The sequence below is a fragment of the Lithobates pipiens genome, unplaced genomic scaffold (assembly GCF_037356315.1).
Source record: "Lithobates pipiens isolate NorthernLeopardFrog02 unplaced genomic scaffold, aLitPip1_a1.2 Scaffold_10, whole genome shotgun sequence".
Classification (NCBI taxonomy): Eukaryota; Metazoa; Chordata; class Amphibia; order Anura; family Ranidae; genus Lithobates; species Lithobates pipiens.
This window is the reverse complement of record NW_027507686.1, coordinates 20,999,605-21,012,748: the sequence shown is the minus strand read 5'-3', so window position 1 is coordinate 21,012,748 and position 13,144 is coordinate 20,999,605. Positions and strand designations below refer to the sequence as shown.

Here is a 13,144-nt window from a genome sequence, read left to right as displayed (position 1 = left end):
TTCCATGAAAGTAGACTCATTCTTTCATCACTTGTCTACTAAGGTACATTTATAAACAGGCTTGGCAGACAAATTGTTAAATAAAGCTCATGGCAGTTGCAATCTTTGTAAACCAGCTTTCATTTAATAAAAAAATAGCTGGTGATCCTGCCATAAAGGTCCTTGCCTAGGCCCTTCCTGTTATAGGGTGACAACGCTGTGCCCTTGTCTCCCAATTGCTCACCTGGGTTGTCACCTGGGCTGGTAATGGAGACTACAAGTGGCCGTTTCACCCACACATTACATCGGTGTGGCCCATTGTTGTCACCATTGTTGTCACCACCCCGCCCCGAGAAATGCCGTGCCGCTGTGTAGACAGAAGTGCCTGCAAAGTAGACATGTGCAATTTGTTTTGTTCCAAAGTCGTTTATTTTTTTTGGGGGGGAATTTCAACAAATTTGTTCATTCTAAAACATCCAAATCAACGAAAACCCATTTAACGAATCATCCCGAATATTTGTACATTCGTAAATTTGAATATTCAAAAAATTTGAATATTCAAAAAATTTGAATATTCAAAAAATTCGTAAATTTCGAATATTCAAAAAATTTGAATATTCAAAAAATTTGTAAAATTTAAAGATTCGTAAGGATCATCGGTTCACATATGAACCTCATGCGGCTCACAGCAAGGGTCCGGTGCGTCTCCGTTCACCGAATTTTGGGCTGAATTGGGGCCTGAAACGGACCAAAAGACGCCCAGCATTTTTGTGCAAAACACCCTGGACCCGCCGTGGAGATACGTGAACCGGCTCCATAGAGAGCCAGTCAAAATCTACCGCTATTGGATCCAATTTGCAATGGTGTGAACCCGACCTAAATCCAAAAACCTGAAAATTCAAAAAACTGAAATAAAAACAAACTATTAAATTATAGATATTGGAATTTCCTTTCAAATTTGGCTGTTAGTGAACGTAACAAATACGAATTTATCTGAAGCTACGAATTATCCGAAATAACAAATGCCGCATCTAAATGAATGGAACATAGAACATGAATAAATAACAATAATAATAAAAAAAACTTTGTATTATTTATTATTAATTAGTTCCATTCCATTTGTTTAGATGCAGCATTTGTTATTTCGGATAATTCATAACTTCGGATAAGTTCGTATTCGTTACGTTCACTAACAGCCGAATTTGAATGGAAATTCCAATATCTATAATTTAATAGTTATTATTAGTTAGTTAATTATTTAGAATTTTCGGATTTTGTTCTTTCAAATTTTCTTTATTATTTTCAAAATGACAAATTTTCGAATTTATGAATTTATGAAATGACAATCTTTCTAATTTACGAAATTACAAATTTTTCAAATTTTTACGAAATTAAGAATTTTCTAATTTACGAATTTTCTTATTTACAAATTTTTGAATTTACGAATTAACGAAATTACAAATTTTCTAATTTACAAATTTACAAAATTACAAATTTTCTAATTTACAAATTTATGAAATTACAAATTTTCTAATTTACAAATTTACAAAATTACAAATTTTCTAATTTACAAATTTATGAAATTACAAATTTTCTAATTTACGAATTTACAAAATTCAAATTTTACAAACTTTTGAATTTCCGAAATTACAAATTTACGAAAATTACTAATTTTCTAATTGACGATTTTTCGAATTTACGTATTTACGAAATTACAAATTTTCTAATTTACGAATTTACAATATTACAAATTTTCTAATTTACAATATTACAAATTTTCTAATTGACGAAATTACAAATTTTCTAATTTATGAATTTTCGAATTTTACGAAATGCGTTCATAACGGATGACCCAAAAAACTAAAAAAAATGAATGAAACGAAAATGAACAAAATTTTCAGCAGTGCACAAAAAAAAAGAGAAAATTGTTTGACGTTTTTCAAATTCTTTGACCTTTTTATTTTCCCAGCTTGGACGGCGGGGAATTATTTGACCGGATCACAGATGAGAACTACCATCTCACAGAACTGGACGCCATAATGTTCACCAAACAGATCTGCGAAGGGATTTACTACTTGCACCAGCAGTATATTCTGCACTTAGACCTCAAGGTGAGGGGATGACTTTAAAAATGTAGCTCTTCCAAAACTTTGGTCCTTTGCTTGTTGTCACCGCCGTCTGAGTCCCGTATCATCTGTCGGCATTTTTGTTTACTCGATTCAGGAATAGACAGCAGCTGGCAGTTTGATATTTGGAGCCGTATATAGAAATACGTGGAATAAAATTCACACATTCTAAATTCTGCTTTATTGCCTTGACTTTGATTAGAACTTTATTTTTTTTAAGAAAGCTTTTTTTTTTTAGTTTGGATTCAAAACTTTCATTTAAATATGTTCCTCAATAGTCATAAAGGACATAAATGCTTGCAACGGATTTGCAAACCCAGATATTACCTTATGAAAGTTGCAGTGACATCATCACTGGGCTGTACCTTGCCTCTGCAGAGGGCAGAGCTGTGGGAGGGGCCTCAGCAGACCCCACCCACTAGAGGCTGCCTGTGTACCGTCAGATTTTTTAACAGAAGTGACGTTCCGGCACGGCCATCTTGGTACACCCCGCACTCGGCCGCAGTGAGAATACAGCAAGGATAAAATCCGCTAACGCGTTTCACACCATCAAGGCAGGCGCTTACTTAAAGGGGTTGTAAAGGTAAATTTTTTATTTTCTACATAGGTTCCTTTAGGCTAGTGCATTGTTGGTTCGCTTACCTTTTCCTTTGATTTCCCTTCTAAATGTTTTTTTGCTTTGTCTGAATATCTCACATCCTGTTTCTCCTCAGTAAACTTCTCACCATCATCCGAGCTGGGGGTTAGTCAGCCAGAACAGCTTACTGAACAGCTTACTGAGGTGAAACAGGAAGTGAGAAATTTAGACAAAGAAAACAAAGAAAAAAAAACATTTAGAAGGGAAATCGAAGGAAAAGATAAGTGAACCAACAATGCACTAGCTTAAAGTAACCTATGTAGAAAATAAAAAAATTACCTTTACAACCCCTTTAACCACTTCCCGACCAGCGCACGACGATGTACGTCGACAGAATGGCACGGGCAGGCATATTGGCGTACAGGTACGTCCAATATTCAATGCCGCCCTGCCATCGGGAGCGCGCCGCCGGCGGCGCGCTCCCGCGCTGGTCGGGACCCCCGTGAGTCCGGTCGCGGGACCCGCGGACTCGATCGCCGCGGGCATCCCTGCGATCGTCTCACGGAGCGGCCGAATGGAGGAAATGCTGTGTAAACAACATTTCTCCATTCTGCCTAGCAACTAGTGACGCTGATCTCTGCTCCATGTGATTGGAGCAGAGATCAGTGTTCACTAAATGAAAGCCCAACCCCCCCACAGTTAGTAACACGTTTTTTTTCAAAATTGTCGCTCTATTTTTGGTTATAGCGCAAAAAATAAAAACCGCAGGGGTGATCAAATACCACCAAAAGAAAGCTCTATTTGTGGGAAAAAAAGGACGTCAATTTTGTTTGGGAGCCACGTCGCACGACCGTGCAATTGTCAGTTAAAGCGACGCAGTGCCGAATCGCAAAAAGGGGTCTGGTCTTTGACCAGCAAATTGGTCCGGTCTGCAAGTGGTTAAGCACCTGCCTTGACGGTGTGAAACGCGTTAGCGGTTTTTATCCTTGCTGAATGGATTGATATTGATAAAGAATTTATATTTGATCAGAGTGTGGCCATCAGGACCTTTGTTCATCTAAACCATGGCTGTCTTTAACGCAGGGCAAATGGGGCACCTGCCCTGGGCCCAATCTTAGTTGGGGGGCCCAAAGCATTGAGCCTGTGTTACCTGCGAATTGGGGCCCCAATAATGACTTTGCAGAGCGTACAAAGGACACGGGAGGCTGTATTCCCCAGCTAGCCAGCAGAGGGGGGCGGGGCCAGGAGCTCCACTGATACTCTGACCCCGCCCCATGCAGCTAGGGCTGGGGAAAAAAACGATTTAAATCTTGAATCGAGTTGAGAGGTCAAATCAATTCAAAAGTTCAGCAAATCAATTTTTTTTAGATTTTGGTGATGAGTGAGAAGGAAAATCACAAATTTTGGGTTGTCACCAGAACAGGAATAGAGGGGAAATCTTCCAATGGGGACACTAGTTCTGGTGACAACCAGGGATTCCCTCACGTTGGAGGGACTTCCTCTCACTTTCTGTTTTGGTTATGGGACAGGAAGTGAAGGGGAATCTCCCCAATGAGAAACAAAAAACAAAAAATAAATAATATTAAAAAATAACAAGGGGTTTTAATCTTCTCCCAAAAATGAGAAAAAAAAAGTTTTGCCTATAGTTCTACTTTAAGATCGCCACCAATAAAATTTTTGTAAGCAGGAGGTTTTTTTTTTTTTTTTTTTAGGGCTATTAAATTTAAAGACGTATTCTGCTAAAAAAAAAATATATAAAGACTTTGTAATATGCATTGTTGATTTTAATCTAAACTCTTTTTTTTTTTTTCAGCCTGAAAATATTTTATGCGTCAATCGAACTGGAAACCAAATCAAAATTATTGATTTTGGACTAGCGAGAAGGTAAACAATCCCTTGCCGTAGTTATCAGGAATTTAAAATAAAACACGTACAGCTCTGCTATGTGGGAATGTTATACAGCCTACAGGGCAGAGGAATATAAGGAGTTAATATAAAGACGTATGTTGCTACTTATACTTTCTAACCCCCTGATTTTATATACTCAACTCTTATTGTGCCAGGAGCCTTCCTGTTTAGGAGACACTGATTTGATATATATAATTGCAAATGAAAGCAAGCTGCCAGACATCGATCTGTTATGTGGCCTCAGGAACTTGGAGACGGTGCGTACGTTCCAGTAGTTGATCAGGCAGCAAATTTCAGACTTCAGGTAGCCATTGCCCCTAAAACTAAAGAAAAAATGAATCTGAGGTTGAAACATCACATTATGAATTAGTCCAATATAGGATTCCATAAAAAGCTTTGTCACAGAGCCGATGCGTTTCAGGGGCCAGAAAGCACCCCCTTCATTAGGGCTACAAAAAGATACAAAAAAACACAGTACCGTATATACTCGAGTATAAGCCGAGATTTTCAGCCCCTTTTTTTAGGCTGAAAGTGCCCCCCCTCGGCTTATACTCGAGTCACCGCCGTCTGTCTACCCGATCAGCGTGTCATGCAGACAGACGGCGGCCATTCCACTGTTCAAAAGCCGCGCCTCCCTGTCTGTGATAGGCGGAACACTCAATTTCCCAGCAGTCAGTGGTCCGCCTATCACGGACATCCGCTCATCCTCATACTACGGACGAGGATGAGAGGATGTCCGTGATAGGCGGAACACAGACTGCTGGGAAATTGAGTGTTCCGCCTATCACAGACGGAGGCGCGGCTTTTGAACAGTGGAATGGCCGCCGTCTGTCACAGACGAGAAGAGGTGCGGCGATCCTGGCATGGCCGCCGTATGTGCAGAAGGACACAGGCTCAGGACACAGGTAGGCTGGACACACAGGGATGGACGGACACACAGGGATGGACGGACACACAGGGATGGACAGGCATGTCTCACCCTCGGCTTATACACGAGTCAATAAGTTTTCCCATTTTTTTTTTTGTGGTAAATTAGGGGCCTCTGCTTATATTCGGATCGACCTATACTCGAGTATATACGGTATATATTTATAAAAATGATACAAATTAATACATCTAATGTACAATTTCATGGCAATGTATAAAATGTGTAAAATGTGCAAAAAAATAAAATAAAAAAGATTTTGTGTCATCATTCATATTCTCTGAAAATATTTTTTATAAATAAATAATACACTTTGCCAGGGTATATATATATATATATGTGTGTGATAAATGATAAATGTGTTATCATTCATATTCTCTGAAAAATGGGCAAGAAATCATAAATTTTGCCAGGGTATGTAAACTTATGCGCACAAATATATATATACACACATACACACAGTTGTGCTCATAAGTTGTAAACTCATTTTCAGTATGTAAACTTATGAGCACAACTGTGTGTATGTGTGTATATATATATTTGTGCGCATAAGTTTACATACCCTGGCAAAATTTATGATTTCTTGCCCATTTTTCAGAGAATATGAATGATAACACAAAAACATTTCTTTCACTCATGGTTAGTGTTTGGCTGAAGCCATTTATTATCAATCGACTGTGTTTACTCTTTTTAAATCATAATGACCACATAAACTACCCAAATGACCCCGATCAAAAGTTTGCATAACATGCACACAAGTTGACACAAAGGGGTTTGAATGGCTATTAAAGGTAACCATCCTCACCTGTGATCTGTTTGCTTGTAATTAGTGTGTGTGTATAAAAGGTCAACGAGTTTCTGGACTCCCGACAGACCCTTGCATCTTTCATCCAGTGCTGCACTGACGTTTCTGGATTCTGAGTCATGGGGAAAACAAAAGAATTGTCAAAGGATCTGCGGGAAAAGGTAGTTGAACTGTTTAAAACAGGAAAAGGATATAAAAAGATATCCAAAGAATTGAGAATACCGATCAGCAGAGTTCAAACTCTAATCAAGATGTGGAAAATGAGGGGTTCTGTTAAAACCAAACCACGGTCAGGTAGACCAACTAAAATTTCAGCCACAACTGCCCGGAAAATTGTTCGGGATGCAAAGAAAAACCCAAAAATAACTTCAGGTGATATACAGGACTCTCTGAAAACATGTGGTTTGGCTATTTCAAGATGCACAATAAGGAGGCACCTGAAGAAAGATGGGCTGCATGGTCGAATCGCCAGAAGAAAGCCATTACTACCTAAATGCCACAAAGTATCCCGCTTACAATACGCCAAAGAGCACAGAGACAAGCCTCAAACCTTCTGGTACAAAGTCATTTGGAGTGATGAGAACAAAATTTAGCTTTTTGGCCACAACCATAAACGTCATTTGGAGAGGAGTCAACAAGGCCTATGATGAAAGGTACACCATCCCTACTGTGAAACACGGAGGTGCATCACCGATGTTTTGGGATGTGTGAGCTACAAAGGCCCCGGAAATTTGGTCAAAATTGATGGCAAGATGAATGCAGTATGTTATCACAAAATATTGGAGGAACCTTTGCATTCATCAGCCAGGAAGCTGCGCATGGGACGTACTTGGACATTCCAACATGACAATGATCCAAAACACAAGGTCAAGTCCACCTGTCATTGGCTACAGCAGAATAAAGTGAAGGTTCTGGAGTGGCCATCTCAGTCTCCTGACCTCAATATCATTGAGCCCCTCTGGGGAGATCTCAAACGTGCCGTTCGTGCAAAACAGCCCAAGAATTTACAGGAACTGGAGGAGGAATTGCCAAGAGGAATGGACAGAATTTCGTGTACAATAAAGTTACCTTACAAAATAAATAAATAATTATAAATGCAGGTACAGTGGTGTGAAAAAGTGTTTGCCCCCTTCCTCATTTACTGTTCCTTTGCATGTTTGTCACACTTAAGTGTTTCGGAACATCAAACCAATTTAAACAATAGTCAAGGACAACACAAGTAAACACAAAATGCAATTTGTAAATGAAGGTGTTTATTATTAAGGGTGAAAAAAAATCCAAACCATCATGGCCCTGTGTGAAAAAGTGATTGCCCCCTAAACCTAATAACTGGTTGGGCCACCCTTAGCAGCAACAACTGCAACCAAGCGTTTGCGATAACGTGCAATGAGGCTTTTACAGCGTCCTGGAGGAATTTTGGCCCACTCATCTTTGCAGAATTGTCCTAATTCAGTTACATTAGAGGGTTTTCGAGCATGAACGGCCTTTTTAAGGTCATACCACAACATCTCAATAGGATTCAGGTCAGGACTTTGGCTAGGCCACTCCAAAGTCTTCATTTTGTTTTTCTTCAGCCATTCGGTGGTGAACTTGCTGGTGTGTTTAGGATCATTGTCCTGCTGCAGAACCCAAGTTCGTTTCAGCTTGAGTACACGAACAGATGGTCGGACATTCTCCTTCAGGATCTCTTGGTAGACAGCAGAATTCATAGTTCCTTTTATCACAGCAAGTCTTCCAGGTCCTGAAGCAGCAAAACAGCCCCAGACCATCACACTACCACCACCATATTTTACTGTTGGTATAATGTTCTTTTTATGAAATGCAGTGTTCCTTCTACGCCAGATATACTTGGACACACACCTTCCAAAGAGTTCCACTTTTGTCTCATCGGTCCACAGAATGTTGTCCCAAAAGTCTTGGGGATCATCAAGATGTGTTGTGGAGAAATTGAGACGAGCTTTGATGTTCTTTTTGCTCAGCAGTGGTTTTCTCCTTGGAACTCTGCCATGCAGGCCATTTTTGCCCAGTCTTTTCCTGATGGTGGAGGCATGAACGCTGACCTTAACTGAGGCAAGTGAGGCCTGCAGTTCCTTGGACGTTGTTGTGGGGTCTTTTGTGACCTCTTGGATGAGTCGTCGCTGCGCTCTTGGGGTAATTTTGGGCGGCCGGCCACTCCTGGGAAGGTTCACCACTGTTCCATGTCTTCGCCATTTGTGAATAATGGCTCTCACTGTGGTTCGCTGGATTCCCAAAGCTTTGGAAATGGCTTTATAACCCTTTCCAGACTGATAGATCTCAATTACTTTCTTTCTCAATTGTTCCTGAATTTCTTTGGGTCTCGGTATGATGTGTAGCTTTTAAGGATCTTCTGGTGGACCTTACTGTGTCAAGCAGCTCCTATTTAAGTGATGCCTTGATTGTGAACAGGTGTGGCAATAATCAGGCCTGGGTGTGGCTATAGAAATTGAACTCAGGTGTGGACAACCACAGTTATAGTATGTTTTAACAAGGGGGGCAATCACTTTTTCACACAGGGCCATGATGGTTTGGATTTTTTTTCACCTTTAATAATAAACACCTTCATTTACAAATTGCATTTTGTGTTTACTTGTGTTGTCCTTGACTATTGTTTAAATTGGTTTGATGTTCCGAAACACTTAAGTGTGACAAACATGCAAAGGAACAGGAAATGAGGAAGGGGGCAAACACTTTTTCACACCACTGTACATAGTCACATGTTTAGTCAGGTTGAAAAAAGACACAAGTTCATCTAGTTAAAAAAAAAAAAAAAAGCATACAATCCCATATAAATAATCCTATACCCACAGCTGATCCACAGGAAGGTGAAAAAAACCCCAGCAAAGCATGATTGAATTGGCTACAGCAGGGGAAAAAAATTCCTTCCTGATCCCCCGAGAGGCAATCAAATATTCCCTGGATCAACTTTACCTATAAATGTCAGTACCCAGTTATATTATGTACACCTAGGAAATAATTCAGGCTTTTTTTAAAGCAATGTACTGAGCTGGCCAGAACCAGCCCTTGAGGGAATCTATTCCACATTTTCACAGCTCTTACTGTGAAGAAACCTTTCCATATATAGAGATGAAATCTCTTTTCCTCCAGACGTAAAGAGTGCCCCCTTGTCCTCTGTGATGACCTTAAAGTGAGTATCTCAACACCAAGTTCGCTATATGGACCCCTTATATATTTATACATGGTGATCATATCCCCCCTTAATATCCTCTTCTCAAGAGAGAATAAATTCAATTCACATAATCTGTCATAGTTTAGTTCCTCCATGCCTCTTATCAGTTTGGTTGCCCTTCTCTGCACTTTCTCCAGTTCCCCGATATCCTTTTTGAGAACTGGTGCCCAAAACTGAACTGCATATTCCAGATGAGGTCTTACTAATGATTTTTACAGGGGCAAAATTATATCTGTCTCTCTGGAACCGCCTTAAGAGAAACATCACAGCATCACCAAACTCCAGTATCCAGGTCGTGTGATGACATCATTAAGCTCCGCCCTGTTTGAGTTTTTACGTATATATTATGATGAGATGTTGCTAGTATGTTTATTACATGTAACACAATTTTATTCTTGAACATGGCATTTATGATTTACACAGTAAGAAACTATTTCATGAAAAATAGATTACATAAGTAGTGGATGTGTATGAATTATTTTTGGGGGATCAGGATGTGGTTTAGTGTCACTTTAATATCCCGCACTCTATTCACAGGTACAAGCCAAGAGAGAAGCTGAAGGTGAATTTTGGAACACCAGAGTTTTTGGCTCCAGAAGTGGTGAATTATGACTTTGTGTCATTCCCAACCGATATGTGGAGCGTGGGGGTCATTACCTACATGTTGTAAGTTACCCAATGGGTTGGCGGATCTGAGGCTTTTGCTGCACTACTTTTGTTACAGCTGCAGAGGATTTGTTACATTGTTGTTTGTTGCAAGGTTTTTTTTTTTTATTATTATTTCATTATCAGTGCGATAGTAATGTTTTACCATGTTACATTTTTACCCCGAAAACAGTGAAGCCATAACACAGTTTTGGAGTATATTGTTGCACATTTCTGAATGGGTCTCCTTTCGTTCCAATAATGTGCTAAAGAAGCTCATGCATTTAGGACATGAGCCAAGCGCGATTTGTGTTACACATTTTGTGTGCATTTTTTCACGGCAAAATGCATGACTGCTCCCTGCAATAGGGGTGCCATTAAGAAATAATGGCGACACAAGTGCGTTGTGTGATTTAGCAAGTTTTTTTTGCGCGTTTGCAGTAATGGACGGAGCCTTAGACCCCTTTCACACTGGGGCGCTTTTTAGGCAACCTTGAGTTGGTTTTCCCAGGACATTCTCCCTTTATCTCTTCAAAAGAAGAATGTTGGGGCAGCAAAGGGAAAGTGCAGCTGGGGAGCGTGGTAGTCGAACTAGAACTATAGGCAAAAAAATTTTTTCTACTTTTGGATAGAGCAAGGGATGGTTATAACCCCTGTCAGATTATTATATTTTTTTTTTTCACCATCTGTGTCCCATTCAGTGGCGTTGCTATTGGGGGTGCAGGGGATGTGGCCTGATGTGCAGGGAGAGTGGGGGAAGAGGGAGTGAGGCAGAGACAGACTGGGCGCCCGGGGTCCGACCGTCCCCACACACTGACTACACTAACTGCCACTTCCCCCTCGGCTCTGACGTGTACACAGTCCGGGAGGACGAGCCGAGGATGGGAAGGGACACAGACACCATCCACGCTACAGCACCTGCCCTGCTGCCAGGAGTGATTTTAGGGGGGGTTAGAGGATAGGTGCTAGGGGTGCTCTTTGTTTTGGGTTAGAGAGTACTAAAAGTAGGACGGGGCAGATTTGAGGTTTAAACCCCCCCCCCCAGCGCAATTCTTCTCCCCTCCGAAAGCACCCCCTAGCACATATCTTTTAACCCCCCCAAATCAAAAATCCCATCCCGGCTCCATCCACCTCCCCGATCCCATCCCGGCTCCATCCACCTCCCCGATGCCATCCAGCTCCACCCGATCCCATACCCATTCCCCCTGATCCTGATCCCATCCCCACTCCATCCAACCCCCCCTGATCCTATCCCCGCTCCATCCATCCCCCCTGATTCTATCCCCGCTCTATCCATTCCCCTGATTCTATCCCCACTCTATCCATTCCCCTTTGATCCCATCCCGGCTCCATCCATCCCCCAAGCCCATCTCGGCTCCATCCATCCCCCCGATCTCATCCCAGATCCATCAATCCCCCCCGATCCCATCCTGGCTCCACCCATCCCCGATCCCATCTCGGCTCCATCCATTCCCCTGATCCCATTGCAGCTCTATCCACCACCCCGATCCAATCTCAGCTCCATCCATTGTGATAGTTTAATGAGAGCCGCCCCGATGCACTAGCCTGCTTAGTGCCTGTGTGTGTGTGTGTGTGTGTGTGTGTGTGTGTGTGTGTGACACCATGTACTACCGCACCTAGTGATGCCACTGGTCCCATTGTGGAGATTTCCCCTCACTTCCTGTCCCATAGGCAAACAGGAAGTGAGAGGAAATTCCTGCAAATTAGGGTAATTCCTTGGGGACTCCCAGGTTACCAGAACTAGTGTCTTCATTGGAAGATTTCCTGTCTATTACTTTTCTTGGGACAATCTAAAATGTGGGATTTTTGTATACTTTCACTTTTAAAGATAATGGTAAACAGGGTGGCATCATTTTGTCTTTGTTAGACTCAGCGGTCTATCTCCATTTCTGGGAGAAAGTGACGCAGAAACCATGAACTACATTGTCAATTGCAACTGGGATTTTGACTCTGATGCATTCGATCAGGTGTCCGAAGAGGCCAAAGACTTCATCTCAGGGCTTTTGCTCAAAGAAAAGAGGTAATGAAATATGAAAAGTTTCTTCAATGACATTATAAAGCAGGGACCTCCTACACCAGATAACTCAGCTGGAGGAAGGAGATTCCATTACAAGTTGGACTCGTATGCTGTATAATACCCTCCCGTATATTGCAAATTGCAAATGATCAACTTCTCATCCAAATGGCTGTTTTACATGACCATCTCTGGTTGTGATGGGGTTGCTTTAGATCAGCCATTTTCAACCATGGTTCCATGGAACCTTTTGGGCTCCTCCAGAGGTTGCTAGGGTTTCCATGAGCTGTAGCTGATTGACCTCCCATCTGATGGTTCCTGCATAATTCTGGCTCCAATGCCACTTTGCAAAGCCACTGGCATGACATGTTCTTTTAAGGCCCCAGAGGCGTATTTAGCGGTAAATATATATTTTTATTATTTGTATGCTTAAAGAAAGAGGAGAGAGGAAAGTATGATCAAAAAAGAGAGCGAAAGGGAGAGAGAGAAGCCTAAGGAAGGAAAAAAGAGTAGAAAAGAAGAAATCCAGCCTCTCACGTGGCCAGGCAATGAGGAGGTAAGGAAAAATGATTAATAGTTAGGAATATATACTTATATATATATATATATATATATTGTAAGGGATCTTCCCGGGGTAGGGCGTGTTTGGACACAGTTCACAGCAGACTTGGAATTTATAAAGCAGATCTTGGCGTTTATTCGTGGTACAAACAGTCCAGCAAACAAAAATATACAGCAACACCGTGCTTTCTAAGTACAACAAAAATAAAAGACCTAGCCCGGCTGGGCGCTTACTAACAGGTTCTTCTCACCTATCTGACACTTACAAACACAGCGTCTTTCGCCTGGATATCGCAGGGTGGATTTTAGCTCCAGCAGTGGCTGTGCTTGCAGCTTCCTCAAACACACAGACTGTTCGTTTCCCTGGCTGAGAGC

General features: G+C 41.4%; 1 protein-coding gene across 3 annotated transcripts in view; it reads left to right on the top strand.

Moving 5' to 3' along the window:
* MYLK3 (myosin light chain kinase 3) overlaps window positions 1–13,144 on the top strand; it is a 106,051-nt gene that overhangs the window by 77,015 nt on the left and 15,892 nt on the right. For all 3 annotated transcript variants that reach the window (XM_077452442.1, XM_077452449.1, XM_077452430.1), the window contains 4 exons: window positions 1,949–2,090; window positions 4,496–4,566; window positions 10,066–10,194; window positions 12,062–12,214. In XM_077452442.1, the coding sequence (XP_077308568.1) occupies window positions 1,949–2,090; window positions 4,496–4,566; window positions 10,066–10,194; window positions 12,062–12,214 (495 nt within the window). The remainder of the gene's footprint in view (window positions 1–1,948; window positions 2,091–4,495; window positions 4,567–10,065; window positions 10,195–12,061; window positions 12,215–13,144) is intronic.